At 32.8% G+C, this 21,439-nt stretch overlaps 1 protein-coding gene across 2 annotated transcripts; it reads right to left on the bottom strand.

Annotated features, from left to right (window-relative positions):
- LOC112184387 lies at positions 1 to 17,400 on the bottom strand. 2 transcript variants are annotated; one of them, XM_040513484.1, is made up of 15 exons: positions 16,432 to 17,400; positions 15,882 to 15,957; positions 11,484 to 11,851; positions 11,055 to 11,115; positions 10,871 to 10,952; positions 10,009 to 10,071; positions 9,129 to 9,218; positions 8,977 to 9,024; positions 8,315 to 8,401; positions 8,131 to 8,232; positions 7,950 to 8,054; positions 7,821 to 7,871; positions 7,706 to 7,732; positions 2,508 to 2,610; positions 2,299 to 2,375 (listed from the first exon to the last, which is right to left on the bottom strand). In XM_040513484.1, exons 7-14 carry the CDS (start codon positions 9,211 to 9,213, stop codon positions 2,576 to 2,578), a joined length of 540 nt encoding a protein of 179 aa, XP_040369418.1. In that variant the 5' UTR covers positions 9,214 to 9,218; positions 10,009 to 10,071; positions 10,871 to 10,952; positions 11,055 to 11,115; positions 11,484 to 11,851; positions 15,882 to 15,957; positions 16,432 to 17,400; the 3' UTR covers positions 2,299 to 2,375; positions 2,508 to 2,575. The 2 variants fall into 2 exon arrangements, with proteins under 2 accessions (XP_040369419.1, XP_040369418.1); XM_040513485.1 differs by lacking the exons at positions 8,315 to 8,401; positions 8,977 to 9,024; positions 9,129 to 9,218; ... (4 more) ...; positions 15,882 to 15,957; positions 16,432 to 17,400 and adding exons at positions 1 to 341; positions 1,929 to 1,976 and having other exon boundaries at positions 8,131 to 8,164.
- Between the last annotated feature and the right edge of the window lie 4,039 nt (positions 17,401 to 21,439).

Here is a 21,439-nt window from a genome sequence, read left to right as displayed (position 1 = left end):
GAAATATATACTAGAATAGGTGCCCGCGCGTTGCTGCGGGTGTTCAAACAAAATCTGCAAGTTTCGCCTGCTAGAGACTTATGTTTGGAATTAACATTACCATTCATATAAATGTTGTTGACATAGCTAGTCAAAAATATATTGTTCTACACTTGTTTCCCCTGGTTATGTTAAGCTAAACCCCATGCGTTACAGCCGACCGCGTATAACACACCGCCCGAGCTACATAAAGAAAATAATGAGCAGACCATGTCACTGGCAGACCACTTCATCTTTTTGCTTGTCTCGCAGATCACTTCCATCTTTTTGGTTGTCATTCATCCGCTGCTGAAAACAATTGCCTACAGATTTGGAAGAAGAAAAACGTGGTGATGAACAGATCTGTAATGCAAAGCTTAGCAACAAACCACTGATAACTGAAGCTAAAAATAGAGCCAAGCAAAGCAACTACCAAGAAAACAAACATAGCAAAATTATCAAAACAAAACTGCTAACTCCCTTTTAATCAGTATAGAAGGCTAATCAATTTAAAACTGATTTTCTTCTTTGCAATGATATAAATAACTGCATTATATTTCCAAGAGAAAAGAGCAAAACCAACATGCAAACATGTCAAGCTACTGAGTCTATAAGTACAGCAATATCACCAAAAGAGATATGCAACATAACAAACCCAATATGATAATCGCAAACCCCTGCATTATCGAATACATCAGACAGCCTTTACTGACAATATCTATCATGAAAAAAGAAATCCCACAGTCACACAAATCCAGACCTAATGATTATTATACTGGTGTTGAAACTCATTCTCTCGCATCAATTCCAGCAAGTTATCTAAAAATTGAAGCTAAAGAAGACACACCTTGTTTGAACCGCTTATATAAATTCCAAATTTTGTACAAAAAAAAAAAACAAAAGAGAAAAAAAAAACAAAGGAAGAAGAAGAAGGTTAAACCTTCAATTGTAGGACTCAACATGGACATAACATAGAAGTAATTTTTTATTTCAAAATTTCATACATTGTAAGTCGAACAAAATTTTGCTTTTTTGGTTGTTGTGTATAATTTGAAAAGGTAGAAGCAAATATGATAATTGTAGTGAGTCTTAAATGATAATTGCTTTTCTTAGTAATTATTATTATTATTATTATTATTATTATTATTATTATTATCATCATCATCATCATCATCATCAGGGAATAAACATTTGGAATAGTACATAAAAGATTGAAAGGTATAGAGTCGAAACTTTATATGCAGCAGTCTATAAAGCAAATCAATCTTTCCAATTGTGCTTTCAGAATAAGTAAGAGTTGATCCATATGAATGCAGAGATAAAATTGTTAGTATACCAGTAGTTAAAAGGTCTCCAAACTGAAAGACAATGAGAGAATTAGCAAACACCAGTAGACTACCTAATATTCACAAAAGTAACAGAGTATGAACTGTGTGTGATCTACATTGGATAAAACATTTGTACTTGTAAAAGCAAAGACTCCTCAATTTACACCTCCAAAATACTCAAAAATCTCAGATCTTTTCTATGATTACTTGAAAAAGGTAGCTGAAAATCAATGTAGAAAAATATTGAACAAATCAAAGCAATTGCAGCATTCTATCATTGATCCCATGATTAGATTCATATATAACTTAATAAAAGATTTGAAATTATTAAAGATGAAAACTGTACATTGAAGTAATAAGTACACCAAAAATGGTAAATGAAATCAAATGTGCAAGAAATACAAAATGCAGAGAGAAATTGACCCTTGCTATCTTTGAATTTATCATAATGCAATCATCTCTAATAACAGTTTCTTTTCTAGCAGATATATTTAGATGGTATATCTTCTTGTTTTAAGACTTGGGAGAATTACAATAATTGTTGCAAGGAAGCTAAAAGATGAAAGACAACAGACTACTCACCAAGAAGTTACAGCTCGTGATCTGTTCAATAACAACTTTCAGCCTCTCCTACAGAAAAAAACAATAGCAAATAGGGTATGAATTATTCCGACAGAGAACATGCATAACCTATTCTCTCCACTGATTTGAACTAAACTGGAGAAATTACAAATAGAAAACATACCAAGAAGAAGAAAGCATATATAATTGAAAGTGAAAACGGAACCAAGCAAAGCAAAAAATGATATATACTGACATATGCATGAAACCATTTACTGAATCTAACCCCTTTCCATATGCAATTCTACAAAACACACCTCAAATACAAATCCACACTGAACTCAAATTCAAATCAGAAACCAAACACAATTAGATAAACTTACAAACCCACCTTCTCTTCAAAAATAAGCAGACAAATCAAAAACAATGGTAATTCCATATCTTCCTTCTTGCTATACCCAAATTTTCCTGCAAAACAGTGAAAGGATTAGGCATCTCAGATTAACTCTCAGCCTTTATTTACACATTCCATATCATACTTTGGTCAAGTAATCCATTGTACTATCAAAAATTGCTTAACATGTATTCTCTTCCATTTACCTTGATTTACAGATTCAAGCTTCTCCTTTTCTTCACACCTTGCAGACCGATTTCTTACAACATATAAATCAATTGCAGCAACAATTATAGTAGCATGTGAAACCTACATACAAAACCAATCACAGATTAACATTAAAAACACAAATGAAAACCAGAAATCCACAAATGAAAACCATAAATCCCAATTATTTTGAAATTAACTTGCAAGACTCAAATAAATACAGTAGCCAAAACACAGATTTTACAGCAACAAACAATAAATTATCAATTTCAGTTAACAAACATGAGTAACAGCCATTTCACCTATTCAAAGAATAAATCTATCCCAATATAAACTACAGAAACCTCTATGTGCATTCGCAAAGCTCACATCTTTACCATTCACAGGTTCACCAAATTAGAGTAGGAAACAAATCAAACCCAACAAACCTACAAACACAGATTAAACAAATCAAAACGAACCTGCTACAATAGATTACTTCCTGTAGTGTAAATAGATTAGGTGATGATAAAATACATAATATACATGAATGCTGAATGGTATATGAAAAGAAGAAATTTCTTCCCTTCTTGCATTGGTCCTAACTATTGTGTTTGTATTTTTGTCACCTTAGCGCGTTTTATACCCAGGCCAAACAGCAAACCGCAATTAAGCAAAGAATGGAGGGCAAAGCAGTAATTTCACAATGTTGGCTCGGCTTGAGCCGGCACTGTTACTAAGCCGATGAACAGTTAACTGAGAATTAGTATATAGTAAATTACAATCATTAACCACATACCTATAGACCTCAGTTGTCTCACCTCATCTATCTTCGTGTCTCCTCCCTTTAAATCATTACCATTAGCAAACTATAAATTCTGATAACATGAGTGCAAGATTGTAATTGTAAAGAGCATATCTCCAAATATTGTTTTTGTTAAATATCAATTGCAGTGTGGTTATATTTGCATGTAGTGTAAAATATATTCTCATTCATAGATTTAGTAAAACATCTTTGTAAACTATATTTTTAGTGTATTTATTTGGTATATTATCGCTATTATTTATCAGAATTTTCAAACCATTTTTTGATGTAACTCTTGAAAGTGCAACGTATAATTGTCCATGAGTAAAAACAGGTTCAAGTAAATATATACCAACTTGATTTAGCGATTGACCTTGACTTTTATTAATTGTCATAGCGTAACATGGTCTAATTGGAAATTGGCGTCTTTTAAAAATGAATGGCCATTTGTTTTCAGTTGCTGTAAGAACAATTCTAGGTATAAAAATTTTTTGATCTATATTCATTCCTGTCAATATTTTTGCTTCTATTAATCGATCAAATAATGCTGTTATGATTAATCTTGTACCATTACACAATCCAGATCGCTGGTTTAAATTTCGTAACAACATAATAGGCATTCCAACTTTTAAAGTTAATTTATGTGATGGTAATCCAGTAAACTCAAGTTTATTTAGAAATTCTGTAGGATATAAAAGATCAATGTTTTCATCGCTATTGTTGTCGTGAACAATAGTGTCTGAACTTAGATAAGTTGTTACATTACCTGGTAATAAATTTATAGCATAATCATTTATATCTCTTACTGTAGCATTTCGTGGCGTAATTATTGCACGTTCTTTTAAATAATCAAATTTATTGTAATCAACATGAAAATTTGAATAAGTTGCGAGAAAAGTGGCATCTATCGGATCCATATATGTGCTTATAAGTATATCACTTGGAATTTCAACCCAAGATGTATCTGTGTCATTTTCATAGTCAATTGAATGTATTTTACCTTCTCCGATTGATAATAGCCAATTTGCAAAAGTTGAAATATTTTTTCTATCTTCATCACTCAGATTTTTTTTTGATAATCTCATATTTTCTCTTAAATGAAATATTTTAAATGATTGCCAGAGATATGAGTAATTTAATGATGCTTCAATTATTTGTTCTTTAGTTCCTCCTGCAATAACTGGTAAAATTTGTCTAAAATCTCCACCTAATAAAATTGGTTTACCACCAAATGGTTTATCTTTTTGTATATTATTTGGATATGATAAAATATCACGTAAAGATTTATCCAATGATTCAAAACAATGTTTATGACACATTGGAGCTTCATCCCAAATAATTAATTCAGTCTTATCAATTAATTTTGCAAGATGAGTACCTTTTTTTATCGGACATATTGATAAATTATTTATCGTAAGAGGTATTTTAAATCTAGAATGAGCAGTTCTACCATTTGGAAGTAATATTGAAGCAATTCCAGATGAAGCAACAGCTAAAACAATTTTTCCTTCAGATCGGAATTTACTTATAATTGTATGCCATAAAAAAGTTTTACCAGTTCCACCATGACCATGAACAAAAAAGGTATTACATGTTTTTTTTTCAATTTCTTGAATGACTTCATGGTAAACTATTTTTTGACATGTATTTAGTTGAGCAACTAAATTTGCATGTTGATGCTTTAATTCAGAACAATTATAATCTAATTCTTCTCTTAATAATCTATTGTTTAATTCCAACATTTTATTTGTATCAGGCATTGGCAATTGATGATCCTTTAATGAACTCGATGACATATTAAATAGTTGTTCTAGTTCAAACAATAATGTATTTTTTAATTCTGATTCAGATAAAATTAGATTTGGATTTTGAATTTCAGCTCTAGCTTTATACAAAATATCGTCACTCATGTTTGACCAGAATGAGTCAAATAATATTTGAGGATTTGCAACGTCACAAAATAAAATAATTGTAACAAAAAGTTGACGCATTTCAGAAGCTGTTGCAACGTATGAAGAATTTGTTAATGCTTCAATCCATTCTTTATCATCTCCTAGTAAACCTAAAGCTTGACATGCTTCTTGATAGGAAGGATATATAATTCCATTAATAGTTTTTATTGAATTGAAATCATGACAACCTTTTTGTATATTTAATAACATTCTCATAAAATATAATTCGCCTGCTGTAGGAGGCACGTTTGTTATTCGTCCAATCATTTCGTATCGTTTTCTTGGTGCCCAATATTTTTTGTCATCATGCCAAACAAATTTAGTTGGAAACTCTGTATAAGTTAATCCACGTGCTTCTGGATAAGTTTTATTTGCCTGAAACCATGCAGTCAACATAGTGTCTTCTGTACTTTTACGTCTTATCACCGATTCAAGAGATTCAGACTCATCAAAAATAATATTTTGTTGCAAAGGTAGATGTATTTTTAAACATTGTACAGCAGGATATCTAGAATGAATTAGATATTCAAACAATCTCCAAATAGATTCATGAGGAGTTAAATAACGACAATTAAGATAAGTTTGAATTTCATCATTTAAATTTTCTTGTAGCAAAATTCGAGCTCGGTCTGGCCCTTTATTAATATATTTAAATAAATATTTAATCAACATAGATTGAGAGCATGATTCAACATTAATATGAGCGTTGTATCTTAATAATAAATTTGAATTATAGGGCACGACAAAATTGTTACCAATATGGACACCATTTTTTTTGACAAATTTTGTATGGTCATTAGTGCGTTTATATGTTGGCGGTGAATTAGCTTCGAATATTGTTTTTGCATTATATGGTTTTGGAAAAAATTTAGAGCATTTTCCATTTTTCATGCAAGGAGATTTTGGATTGATCTGTCCGCAAGGTCCATGAATCATAAATTCGCTAACAATTTTAGAAAGCTCTGGATTAATATTTTTATCTGGTAATTCAGCTGAAATAATAGAATCAATATCTGTGGCTGTGTAACATTTGCAATCTTTTTTCAACCAAAACAACATGTGAGCATGAGGAAGTCCTCTTTTTTGAAATTCTATTGTGCAAACATCAGCATCAATTTGTCCAAAAGGTTCACCAGATTTAATATAAGCAATCATATTTTGTAATTTGATGTTAAATATTCTTGAAATTATGTCAGGCCTGTCTTCAACTTTACATTTGGAATTATTTTTGAAGTATCTATCTATTTCTGGCCACTTAACGTTGCAAGTAAAAGTTATAAATAAGTCAGGATTACCATATTGTCTGCAAATTGCCATAGCATCTTGATAATTATTAATCATATTTCTAGGGCTTCCAGTATGAGAACTTGGTAAAATAACTTTTTGTCCTAAGTCATGACCTTTATTAATTCCAGATGAAGATGCAGTGTAAATTTGTTCATAAATTTCACTTCGGAGATTTTTTGATTTTTCCTTACCCAATCTAAACGATCTTCCTCAACAGTTGCGTAAGCATCAACTAAAAATTGTTGAAATAATCGGCCACCTTGTAATAAAGTATTTTCTATGTTACGTCTATCTTGAATTTGATATGTGATATAACTGCGCATTGATATTCTCTCTCTTTTTTGTTGAGAATTTGCAGAAGTTTTTTGCATTAGTAAATTAGATTTATACCCATCTTCACCATATGGAAAAAGAATTGGATATTGCAGTGACATATACTTTGGATGTATTTTAGAAATTCGTTGTAAATGTCTATCATTTGATTCAACAATTATATCTCTATTTGAATTATATTGTCCAATATCGCCAACAATTAGACCACTGATTTCATCAGATGTCGGTCTTTCATATTGTTTGCTATCAGTTGGTAAGCATTCAAGTACGCTCATATTAAATAAAGGTAAAGAATGATTTTCAAATTTATCTCTTATTGTTCGAAATTGTTTTGTTAATTCATTAATTTCGTCAAACATTTTAATAAGCCCTTCAACAATATATGGTTTGATGTTTTGATTAGCGTGAGTAGGATCAATAGCACTAATACGATTTGAAATCTCATTTTTTGTATCATATATATATAATTGAGCATATTTAGGAGATTCACCGTCAGAAGGTAATATAGAACCCATTAAATGATGGACTTGACCACTGATTTTGAAAACATAAGGACCTGATCCAGTATTTATTCGATGATCAATCGTTGCTCCCATAGATGTAAAAGAAAACATTGAATTATAAACTCTGATGTTTTCTCTAAAAAGTTTACTTTCTGAACCATTATTTGGATCCAATAGTATTCTAAGAAAATCAGGAGTTGGTTTTGGTTCTGGAAGTTTGATTTGTCCTTTTTTGCAACAATTTGTGTAGATAGGTGATATTCTTGTAGATGTTTGTTTAATAGCTTCATCAAACCAAAAACATGCACCGCAATAATCACATGTGTAAACATTGTCACCTGAATCTTCATATGCAATAGCGGATCCTGCGAACACAATTTTACTTTTTGTCAAATAATATACAATTACTAAATATTTTTTTAACAATGGCTCATAGAATTTGAAAATACTAACCTTGTCTACTTCTTTGATATGATGCTTGACCGTATGAATGTTGATATTCATCTGTATATAATGTGAAAAAAAATAGTTATAATATTTGTTGAAACAATAGTTACATAATCACTATGGATATAGATATACCTGTGATCTGAACAACCTCTTGTTGACCACGATCTTCCATTATGTCAACATTCTGATTGTTCATTTCCCCAAGCTGATTCTCTCTTGTCATTATTGGTTGAGATACTATAAATATAATGTAAAGAATGTTTGTTAGTTCTTTTGTTCTGTAAATACAAATAATATATATATATATACCGACCTTGTTTTCTTCTTTTTGATATCCTTGATTTGGCTTGATGATCGATTTCTTCATTATTGATCTGCACAATCTCTTCTTCTTCCACCGGGTCTTGTTGAGATACTATAAATAGAAATTTAACAACATTATTCGTTTTAAATTTATAAATGCAAATGATATCTTAAACTTGATAATTGATGTTCACCTTGCTTCCATCTTCCTGACTTAATGTAATGATCCCTCTGTTGCAATGATCTTTTTCCTTTTGTTGTTCCAGTATTCGGCAGCATAACTGTATTTTAAAAGTATCATTTATTAGATATAAATGCAAAACTCGAAATCAAAATAAAATCAAAACAAACTGGATTGAAAAAAATAATAATAATAAGAAACGTTAACCACACATGTAAAACAAAGGTTTGAAAGTGTCAAACAAAGTACATAAACTCTAGTGTTCCATCATGGTTCATTCATTATTATACTATTACAGCTTCAACTATATTTGCAGTTTATTATCATGACTACAAACATATGACAAAATATATAGATAAAGCAAATATCAATATTGATTTCTATAATTACCACCTATCTTCTAGAGTGAGTGTTAACTCAGGAATACACAACCTCTTTACAAAGCGAAATCAAGAAGTTTAACAATCTCTTTAAATCAGATAATGCATGACCAAAAAAAAAAAAAAGACAAAAAACAAAAGCAAGAATTCAGATAGAGCCAGCAGGTTTGCAAAAATATAATTACAAACCAAATACAATCAGTTCTCATCAAACAAACAAAAAATTAAAAATTAAAAACAAAATACAATCAGTAAGCTGTACAGCTGTAACGCATAGCCTCAAAAATTTGTTTACCTGGATCAATAACAGTTAATGAATCTGACTGCAAACTATTCCCCAAATCTACAAAATAAAATGACAACAGTTAAAAAAATTTGATATTACATTAGCTGTACATATTATAAAGGGAATACAGAAATAGTCTAACAGTACTTTATACTTCATACCTGAATAACAATACAAAACCAAGATAATATTGAAGAGCAGACAAAGGAACAGCAGCAGAAAAATGTTGGCAAAAGTTTTTTGCATAGAATCTGCAAGAACGAAACAATTTTGAATTATTGAATGTAAAGAAAAGAAAACAAAATATATACAGACAACCAAAAAGCATTTTTGGATGTAGAAAACAAAAAACAAAAAAACAAATTTTTCACACAAAACATGGAACTATCTAAACAAATTGTTAATTAGATCAAACTTCTTTAGATATTATTCTTGTTTTATTTCCAGTTCATAATTAAACTGTAAAATTACTTCATCATTAAACTGTAAAATGCAATAAAATGTATCTAAGCGGTTCCATTAGCAAACTAAGACTATTATGTGTAGCAAACTGAGACTATTATGTGACACCGTGAAGCCATGATCAATTCATATGAATAATTAAACAGCAAATGATGATCTGAAATGGCTGTTTCTCTTTTTACAGACCTTACAAAAACATTTGTTTTCCTCATTTCCAGTGATAAAGGAGTCGCTCACTTGAAAAAAGAAAAAGAAAAAAAAAATTCTATAGTATTTTAGTCAGCTCTTTGCAAAATATGAAAAACATGATACCAATTTCCTATTCTGTTTATTCATTTGAGGAGCCTAACAAACAGTAATACACACTGCTTGCCAAAATCCATTCATTAATTATTGACTAACAGATTCACAGACCACACAAATATTCATACTCTAGATTATTGTTGTTCAAGAATATCAAAAGCCACAACTCATAGCTAGGTGTAATTCAAAAAACAAAAGCTTCAATCCTTTCAATAACGAAAAACTATAAACAGCTATAGTAAATCAATAACATCCAACAAAAGAAAAAAATCAGACCTTAAACACTGATCTTCTAAGAAATGAATCACTTCAAACAGGAACAGTAGTAGTAAGCGAAACCTGCAAGCAAAATCAATGACAGCCCAACATCAAGAACAGTGTAACCAAAGACTTACTCTTTATGATCAAGTACTCAATTTTGAAGAAGGCAAGTACAACGTGTTCATGGGATTAGAATATGAATGAAAAGAAGTTTCTTGGGTACTTCACCTCTGAAGATAGAATGCTGATATATAAATAGTTCAAAGAGAAACAAAAGCATTTTAAATGAACATGGGTATATATCATGAAAAGAACATGGGTTGGGAGGATATACCAGTATAGATGTATGAATGCTCCAACTTGGGATACAAATTTATATAAGATGATGATACAAAGATGCCTTTAAACGAATTGTTAAGGTTATACGAATAGCAATTTCAAGCAGAGACATGAGAATACCAAAACAATGCAAACAATTCATGTTATATTTTTTCTTTATAAGCTACAAAACCCAATTACAGGCCTGAAACCAGTATATACAGATCTGCATGATAAGTCTATATATGTGATGAAACCCAATTAAAGGTTTCCACCGACACCAAAAATCAGAGCTTTGCAATTTAGATTTTACGTTTATAAATTATACTGCAAGACAAATATCTATGAGCAAAACCGGCTTAGCTTTTAACCAAACTTACATATCACCCATAATGAATCAGATCAGAGCAACAGTTCTCATGTTAATCAAAAGAAAATGCTGTCAAGAAATTTGAATCAAACTAATCATTCTCTCCAATGCAATGAATCAAAGTTAAGACATAGCCTTTATTTGCAGTTAAATTCCATAGTGAATCCACAGTAAAAATCAAAACCGTACCTTGCAACCTTTCCAATCAATCACCAGATTCCCAAAGCCGAAGATAAACTAAATCCCTAAAACGTCAAGACCGATATAAAACCTATACAAAACAGCACAATCTAATTGAATCTCGTTTAAGAAACTCAATATCCAACCACCTATGCTATGAAATTATCTACTAAATTTCAAAAAAAACACTCACCTGGAATACAGACGATCTCACAAATAAATCACTTCGAAGAAACAGTAGGAGCAAGCAAAACCTGCAAGCAATCAATCATAACCCAATATCAACAAAAGCATATTCAATACATCTGCTAATTCTGACAGCACAAAATAATTGAAAAAAAATATATATAACTCAGAAAATTTCACACAAAATCACATATATAAATACACAAAAAATCAAAAATCAAAACACTCACTCGAAACCACAATATTAGACAACTGAAAAAAAAAACCAAATCAAACACGTACATCTTCTTCTATTGAAAGCTTCCTCAACCCAAACCTTCCCCAGAAAAAAGGACCAAAATCGTGAATATCTCCTCTTCTTTTTCCTACCCCAACGATCTATGATCAAATCCCAAATTTTCTATCAAATCTAGTACATAAACACTGAAAACCAAACCTTTTGTACTTGTTATCAGCCCAACCGTAGTATCTGGCAGATTGAGGGATGCAGTTGAAACTGTGAAACAATCAAGATCGATCTGCGTTCGATAACTTTGTTCAATAGAAGCTTCCCGAACAATTGACGATATCGATAAGGGAGAGCTGACAGTGGGATTCACGGCGGAGCTCCAAATTGAGAGAGCAATCTTGGTTATATGGTTACACGGCTGTAGAAGAAACCTGTTCGTCGACTATATTGATATGGGAGAGCTGAGAGTGAGAGAGAGCTGAGAGTGAGATTCACGGCGGAGATCCAAATTGAGAGAGCAATCTTTGTTATATGGTTACACGGCTGTAGAACAACGAAGAAACTAATGGAAGCGTCTGGTAGGTCAATGGCAGAGTCGTTAAAAAAATAAGAATGAGGGCAAAACCGTAATTTCTCATGTGAACAGTGATGAACAGTGCTTAGGAACAGTGTAGGACGCTTAGTATATAGTAAATATGTGATAGAGAGAACAAGTCTGTTCTGCATGATTATCAAGTTATATATTATATAAAAATAAACATGATAATACTCATAGAAGATGTATCAGACTTGGAAACAAAAACAGAAGAAACGAAATGTCATGGTGCTAGAGATAAATAACATATATGAAACAGGAATCAATGGCACCCATTTATGATTCTAAGATTTGATTAAGGGCAAAGTGGGCTGCGATTCCTATTATCTCATAATGGAGTCCAGTGAAAGCAAACACATATATAGCATATATAAGGAACATTGTCCGTGCAATTGAGTAATTAACAAACATCGGCTAGATATATATGATGATGTATATCTTCATAAACCCTGATATACCTAATTGACATAGATTATAAATAAACTCATAGATCATGAGTTATAGTTAAGAGGAATAATGTTGCACAATAAAACTCGTAGATCATCATAGAGTTTTCAGAAAGAAAAAAAAAGAGAAAGCAAAGCGTGCTGATAACGTGTTATAAACTAGAGAGAAGATGGAGAGAATAGTTGGGAGGAAGTATAAGTATATCATTCAGTCTCATTAGCCTCTTTTATATAGAGGTAGGGTTTACATCAAAGTACATAACTAAGGAGTATTTACATGGACATTCACATAAATAATAATATTTACAACAAAAACACAATTTAAACTTTTATGGTTTTTTTTTGTTACTGTCTTAGTTTACCATGACTTTTAACGTCATTTCTTATGGGGATATAACCGTCTTTTCATGTAAATTTGATTTGCTTGGTACATTTAGAAAAGCCCTACAATTACAAGCTCATTATGAATTTCGATATAAGGTGAAGGTGTAAATTCAACTACCTCCAACGGTATACGATGAAGGTCTCAATTATTAGAATCTGAATAATTAAGAAAAAATAATATGATTTTGATATATAGATTAAAAACTGAAAAAATGATAGACAAAACAGGAGCCACTGAAGCTATGAAATTTCCATAAAACAAACTAAGTACGTCACTCTAACAGTACACCATCAAAATCCTAAAACTTCAAAAGTCATATCAGGTGGTAAGATGAAGAATTAAAGAAATGTTTCTCGTGATCAAAAGAGAGAAGAGAACTTGTGTGTGTGTGTGTCTGTATATATACAGATCCTATCCAGAGCGAGGTTAGGGTTTACGGTCACTTTTCGGTCGCATATCCACATCTCAAACGTTCAGTTTTTAAGTACTAATGTATAGATCATCTCTGCAAAATTTCAGCCAAATTGATGGTCGTTAATGCATTGATAACTGCCTTAAAGCTAGTACGGTTTAGGTTGGACAGATTCAGTCGTCCATTTGTTTAAGCTAGTTAGATACCTTAAAGACCATCAATTTCGTTGAAATTTTGCAGAGATGATCTATACATTAGTGCCTAGAAAAAGAACGGTTAAGATGTGGATATGCGACCTAAAAGTGACCCTAAACCCTAACCTGGCTCTGGATAAGATCTGTGTATATATATATATATATATATATATATATATATATTTATATAACTTGAAAACGAGGCGAGGAATCTCAATTGGTGTTTAGAAAAATCAACCCTGACCTCCGAATAAAATATTCAACACCGCGTGAAAGGAAGAAACAGGGAAGCAGCAGGTTGTACATAGTCATACTGACATTTACACCTGCACATTGCGTACTTGATCTTCAACATAAGTAGATTATGTTAGTCAGACCAAAAAAAAAAATATCAGATTGAGTTAGAATGTTCAAAGGAAAATAATAGGATAGCTTGATTCTGGGACTAGGGCATATCTTGCACAACATGCTCTCTTGGTTTACCTTAGCTTCTATCTTGCTTTTGTTTACAGCAATTCCATTACAAGCCAGTACCAACCAAAAAGAATGTGGAGAACTCAATCTCACAATTCCTTTTAATTTCAGCACTATTGGAGAAGGAAGTGGATCTTCTCTAGGTAACCACTGGCTTGACCAATTATGTAGCAGCACTAATCTTAAGGCAAATATAAAAGCTTCTTCATCTACCAAGGTACGTATAAATAACTCCTTTTACGCTTATAGTAATTACCTCTGCTACACCGGAGCTCGAGCAAAGATGTTGCACTCTAACAAGGTCCAGGCTGCAATGACTTTGACAGATGGCCGCCAGATGGCTACAACCTCCAACACTAATGCAAATAACTTTTTAGTAATAGGTTATGAACCATTTGGTTTTATAGGTTATGAGCCATTAACTTTGAACATCAATAGCTCTCTGGCTGATCAGGAGGATGGGGCTTGTTCTGGTATTGGCTGGGGCCATTCCTCCATTCCAAGAGGCATCAGGCACTTTTTTCCCAAGGAGGCAGAGAGTATAGTAAACATAACTTTATTATCCATGTATTTTTGGTTTACCATGAGACTTTGTGTTACTGGTGTAATCTTAAACTGAAAAGTCAATAGATCGCTTCACAAGAAATACAGATACAATTGTATAAAAGTAAGAACAAGAAAAATAAATTAGAAATGGATCATGAACCTTTAAACTAAATGGTCACTCAATCCAAGCCTAAGTCTTCTGCACTGCATCTCAATTTTGGTATTCTTTGTATGGGGCAAGAATTGTATTACCGAGAGTATGAGAGTGTAGGAACCTAAGCTTTAAATACGGAATTGGATATTTTGTAACCTCCCATAAAGGAAACAATTCAAGTCCAAATCCCTAATGTAATTGCATATCTTTTTAGGTTAACTTAATAACCAAGTCATATTAGATTACTCCATTATTTACATGGTGTCACGCCCCGAATTTTGAATAACCAATTCAAAGTCCGAAACATGAATAATAACAATTACAAATAAACGTTCTGAATTTTTTTTCTCGGAAATAAACACCTCACATCACTCAATAATACATAAACCAAATCCTCAAGAGGTTATTATTACAGCACACTCTCTCCAAATTTAAATGTAAGCTCAAATGAGCATAACAACCTCACAATAATGCTGTAGCTCAAATACCACTACTCTAAGCAGTCTGATCACCTTCTCGATTCTTCTGACCTGTAGGATTACCCGCTACACAATTTGAATAGTGTACCGGGATTGCAACAACACCAAACCCGGTAAGCTTTACAGCTTGTATGAGTAAACAAGAATGAACTGTTCATTTATTAAATTTCAACTCCTTTAACTCAAGTAACAACCAACAATCTCAACACTCACCACTCGACACACTTTAATTAATAATTATGTATTCATGATCACGAGTAATTCAACTCGCTCTTTCATGTCATACTGTATTCATGATCACGAGTAATTCAACTCGCTGCTTTCATGTCATACGTCAAATTTCAAAAGTGTATTCATGATCACGAGTAATTCTACTACTCGCTGCTTTCATGTCATACTGTATTCATGATCACGAATTCATGATCACGAGTAATTCAACTCGCTCTTTCATGTCATACTGTATTCATGATCACGAGTAATTCAACTCGCTGCTTTCATGTCATACGTCAAATTTCAAAAGTGTATTCATGATCACGAGTAATTCTACTACTCGCTGCTTTCATGTCATACTGTATTCATGATCACGAGTAATTCTACTACTCGCTGCTTTCATGTCATACTATGGCAGACAGACTAGAGCTCTAACTGAATCATTCGTAATGTGGCACCTGGGCCAAGGTTCACGCTTACGAAGACCTTGCCTCTGTCACCACTGGTGACCAATCCGTAGGTCAAAACATTTTAAAGGTCATCCTATATGACTCAAATGTTACACCTCGACTCACTTATGCTTTCTCACAATAAAATCAACAATAACATGATATATTGTATTTCCATACGCATTTTCACTTTACTCACAATATAAGCAAGGTAATTAAAGACATTTGGTTCGTAATATGAACCATGTGAGGTTTACTCACCTCGATACTCCCGTTGCGTCTTCAATTTAACACAATCACACCAAACTCGCTCGCGTAAGTAAAAACCGTCAACCACCTAATCATAAGTGACTTGAATTTAGCCAACAACTCATAAAATAAAATAACTGACGATCTGACAGTCTAATATAATTTATACAGCGATCCAACGGTCAGATCGAATTTATACCCTGATCCAATGGTCAGATCGAATTTATACAATGATCCAACGGTCGGATCTTCCCCAAATCGTCCATATAACATCTCCATATAATTTCATGAAAATCCGACGGTCGGATTCTCACTAATTACATTCCTAAACACTGTTTTGCAATTATACGAAAATCCAACAGTATAATTGTATAAACTGTCATTCACCATCAATTTAACCCAAAATCAACTTCAATCAAAACCAACTCAACAACCTCCAACTTCTCCAAAACTTCACAATTTTATAATTCTATAAACATCAATTCCCAAACAATATAAAACATGTATAAGTTTTCCAATTCACAATAACCAATTTTCAAACCAAAAAGGGTACGAAGATTACCCAAAATGAGTTGCCTGAAAAATAGTGGTGACCGAGCTCGGTGATCCACACGGTCACATTCTCTGCCATCAAGTTCTGATCCTTCTAAGGGAAGCAACAAATTCCTGCCTAGTCATGTTCTTCATCCCCACCAATTCCTTCTCTTTAATGGCCTCCACAGCTTTTAGCTGCTGCTTTCCCATAAAACAGATAGAATTTTACTACTTCATAAGCGAGACTGAAAATGTTCACTTTGCACTTTTGGAAGTCTTTGATATCTCTTGGCGATACATTTGGACCAAAATGAAAATTACCAATGGCTTGTAAGATCCCAGCTGCACATATGTCATCTGCTAGTCCAAATGCTCTTCTATCCATAGGTGTGAAGGCACCAGCAGTAGATGCTCGTCTCCAAAGTCCCTCTGACAGTAGTCCAGGCCTCCCTTCTAGATTTGAATACCTATTGTCCGCAGAAAAGGCTAAATCCCGAAGTCTTGGTACTAAGTATATGACCTCTCATCGTACCCTGAAGCAACTTGGTAACAAAGTATCTTCTGCATTTGATTGTTTCCTCTTGTTCACATATATAGCCTGATCTTTACACTGCCTTCTCCTACATCTTGAACCCTCAACTGCCCCAAATCTCCAGATGAGTATTCATGAAGCCATAGCTGCCAATGAGGCGACCCACCTCGAACGAGTCCGAGTTGGTAATCAGACTCACTCTTCAGCACAGTCGAGTCGTCCGAGTCCGAGTTCCGATCGGTGGTGGTGAGTTGGGTCTGTAATTTGACGAACCGGAAGAAGCCAATCAGGTGGTGGCCGGGGATCAGTGCATTCTGCCATGGCAGTAGCAGGGAGGAGGATGAGAACGATGAAGAGAGAAAGTGATGAGGGTGAGTGCGGCCGAAAGAGAAAAGAAAGAAAAAAAAAACAGAAAGAATAAAGAGGAATTAGAGGAAAAGGATGAAAGTGACTTGTCTGGAGCATGTGCAGAGAGATAGGGGACAGCTGGGGGGGGGGGGGGGGGCTGGCCGAAGTGGAGAGAAAAGAAATGATACTTTTGTCATTTAAAGAAAAAAGAAAGAAACAGCAAAAGATTCCTAAAAAAAAGAAATCCTAATTTCCAAATAATCAAAACTTAATTATACGAGCTCCGAAAATTGTATTCCACATATGCACGCGATCGTATCAACGAGCTCTACAACTTTCATGAAGGAAATTTTCCCAAATTCCTTACGTAGAAAAAGTCGATTTTCTTGAATCGAATAGTTTCGAGCTTTTTGTCAAAACAATTATTTCGAAACTTCGATAATTCAAAATGATGAATTATTTCGAGCAATATTCATGCAAAAGCACTTAAATCAATTTGCACAATATTACGAGACGAAAATAAAATTGCGGGTATTACACGTGGATACACCATAAATAAAGCATTTAGGATTAAAGTCTCAAGACTTATTCTGCGTAAATTGGTAAGTTGTTGATGACTCGACGTAAACTAATGATAAAGTCCATTTTAGTCTTACATTCTCCCACTTGGACTATCATAAGTTTACTCAACAAGAATACCACTATGATCAGATATAGTAATCAATTCTTTAGTGCGCGCAAGAGAATCATGATCTTTTACAATCTAATTCAAAACTCAGTCAAAGAACAACCACAACATAGAGCCAAGGAGGAGCTTTATGTTCAACAGGACACAAGACCATCATAACTACTAATGTTGCAACTGTAATCTACATGAGTTACCAAACAAAGCATATATCTGTAATGTACAAAGGCTCCTCCATGTATCAAAACTTTATGCCTTGTACTTTGGTCCTCCTAATGGTTTTGAATGATAAAACCTCAAGGAAACACAAGTTTCCAATGAAACTCAGTTGTATGTGTTCCTTACCATCTTGATAGATTCCATATGTTGCCTCTGCAATACGAGAACAACTAAAATCAAATTGCTATTTATATTTCAAAGCACATAATGCTTTAGCCAAAAACAATACTGCTGCAGCAAGAAATAAACATAATACCATGGAATTTTAATCATGAAATCCTTGGTAGAAAACTTCATCATAGAGTAGATATCCCAAACCAAATCTCAACAAGAAAATCATCAATCAATAGAAGTTATTAATAGCTCCAGTTGAGACTATGAATTATCTCATCAGAGAATTCTAACCTTAACGTTGCCTTAAAAATTCAAAGACAACAGTATTCATAATCTGTGGATAATAACCAAAACCTTTTGGCATAAGATCTCGAGTCCATGGAAAAACTTAATCCAATAAATCTGGGAATGCACTTTCAAGATAATCAGCAACTTAACAAAAATAGTTGCTAAAGGAAGAACTATAGGTCAGTAAGAAACAAAGTACTCCCACTAAACCAAGGAAATTTAGAACTTCCACTAAAGAACATGAAAACAACCTTTATTCAGTGAAAGAGAATCATAAAACACACCACCAATTTCTTGATTTATCCTTACCTAATAGCAATATCTAAATAAGACAATTTAATTTGTCCAAAATCTATAAGATTGGGAAACTTTATAGGTTATAAAATAATGTCAAAACTTTAATGGAATTTTCTTTTGATAAAAGAATCAAAAATTCCCTTTTCTCATTAAAATTTAAATTGTGAAAGTAAATCCTTACTCCCACTGTCCCTTATCAAGTCCGAACATCCATATGACCATGAAATATAGTGAAACCTTAAATTCCCAAGTAGTAGATTTTAAGCAATCAAGTGATAAGCCACACAATACTTTAACATTAATAAACAACACACATGTCAAATATTTTCCCCTGTTAAAAAAAAAAAATTTGTTGTCTAAAATCAAAACTTTCATACAGACAAGAAGACGCATAAACAAGGGAAATGTGTAGCCAAAATGCTCGTTAGGATAAAAGGTGGCGACGTTGTTTGAAATTCATATTTTCATGTCAATTCGCAAATCAAGTATCATAATATAAACATGTTCCTTATTGCAATTTGCTTTTAGATCAAGTAATTAAGGAACTTAAACCATGTTTATACCTTGAAAAATATACCATAACAACCTTGTCAAAAACGTGACAGCAATTTTCTTGACCAAAAAAAAAAATATCAACACATACCAGATATATTGAATACCACTACACATCACATTAAACATGTGAATGATTCAAACAAATAGGTTCACACTCTATGTTTACTATTGTAAATTGGCATGCTCAACTTAAACCATATTGATAATTTCAACATTCATGCCAACTTTAATGTTTCTGTAGTTTGCTAGTCTCACAGGCAATGGAAAAATAACAGACAGCTTAGCAAACAATATAAATATAGTGATCACATCAAACCGTAGTAAGCCCCTTTAGACAATGTCAAGCAACACCTGTGTGGCAAGAAGACATGACATTCTAAGGTTTCTTATTCACAAAACCAAAATGGATAAAAATGCTATTTTGCTAAGATCAGTCAACACCTTTAATAGCAAGAGGAAAAGATCTAGGCAAATCAAATGCATTTGTATCAATTTTGTGATGTGTTGTATGTGCAAGTTAAGGCCATGTAAATTTTGAACCTTCTTTGGGAGATACAGTCATGAAATTAAAATGCACAACACAAGTTTCTTGATCTTATAACCTTTAAAATCAATGAGAGATCCTAGTGGCGGTTTGCTGTGTGTAACATGTACCACTAAGACACCTCAGAGATCTAAGATCAAAGTTGGTTCCCGAAGTTTTGTCGAGCACAAGGCTTGATGAAAGACACCAACTGTGCTTACAGTAAAATTTAACAAGACTTACTTTGGGAGATATTTTCTTGTTATTTAAATTTTACACCAGCAAATTGTACACAATGATTATCAACATATGCAAGATATTCCAGATCATACAAGAGCACTAGAGATAACATATTCACTGTAGTTATTGACATATGATCATCACAGAATATCCTAGTTTTAAAATACTCAGGGCAACATGCTTTAAACTCATGTATATCCCTGATAAGTATCACTTGATAATCAATGATGAAGGTTTTTCAAGAGTCCTTGAAAACATACCTTAGTTGTGTCAAATCATGTTAGCAGCAGATGCATAGATATAACCCATATAGCATCCCAAGCAATCTCTATAGTCTGATTTCAAGGAAAACTAATCAGAAAAACGCCAGAAGGCTATTAAGTGGCTTCAAAATTTAATTATGTCAATGTGGCAATTTTCTTTCAAAAAACATCACTTATACTAAGAAAATGTCGATTAACAACAAGGAATTATTTTAGTCAAGTTCTCCTTCACAAGATAAAATCTGAATCGATCAGACATTAAAACTTTTATGCTAAACTTGATTTATCGCACAGCGGAAACTGATTAGGACATACCTCTATCCATATCTCTTTTGTGTTTCTGTATAAAAACTTTATAGCATATATATACACACACACATATATCACAAAAGTAGCCTTAATTCTTTACTTGATCGTTCATATAATCACACATACTCATGAAGCTCAATTATGTGAGCATACTTCATCAGAATGCTAGTAGCCCAAAACAATAGCCTATGTACATATTTAGAAGAGCAAAGACTTGTTCCAATACCCAAAAACAAAATCAGAATATGATTAAGGAGGAATAACAATAGGTTATGCCAGAAGGCATGTATTTGATTGCTCAAACAAATAGCTACTAACTAGAAAATTAGCTTCATTGTCTAATTTAGTAAAACTGCATGTTGATGACCAACATCTACTAAAAATCATTGCAAGTATGTTCCAACACATGCATATCTAGCAATTTTCCAATATGAATACTATGTGCATATCAATCTGATACAGACCAACGCATTAAAGGAAATGGTTTTGAACCACATCTATAAATATCATATGAGAGTACACTACAAGAAGGGAACTATAGTGATCACAATATAGTTTTCTACATTTCAATATAATAAAGCAAGTATAGCTTCAGTGTATTGCTAGCTACTTTTCATAACAATGAGATGCACTTAACCTGTTATGCTGTTCTGGAGCTCAAAG

Source organism: Rosa chinensis, chromosome 2, assembly GCF_002994745.2.
Source record: "Rosa chinensis cultivar Old Blush chromosome 2, RchiOBHm-V2, whole genome shotgun sequence".
Taxonomy (NCBI): domain Eukaryota; kingdom Viridiplantae; phylum Streptophyta; class Magnoliopsida; order Rosales; family Rosaceae; genus Rosa; species Rosa chinensis.
The sequence above is the reverse complement of the archived record's forward strand: the minus strand, read 5'-3'. Positions and strand labels throughout refer to the sequence as shown.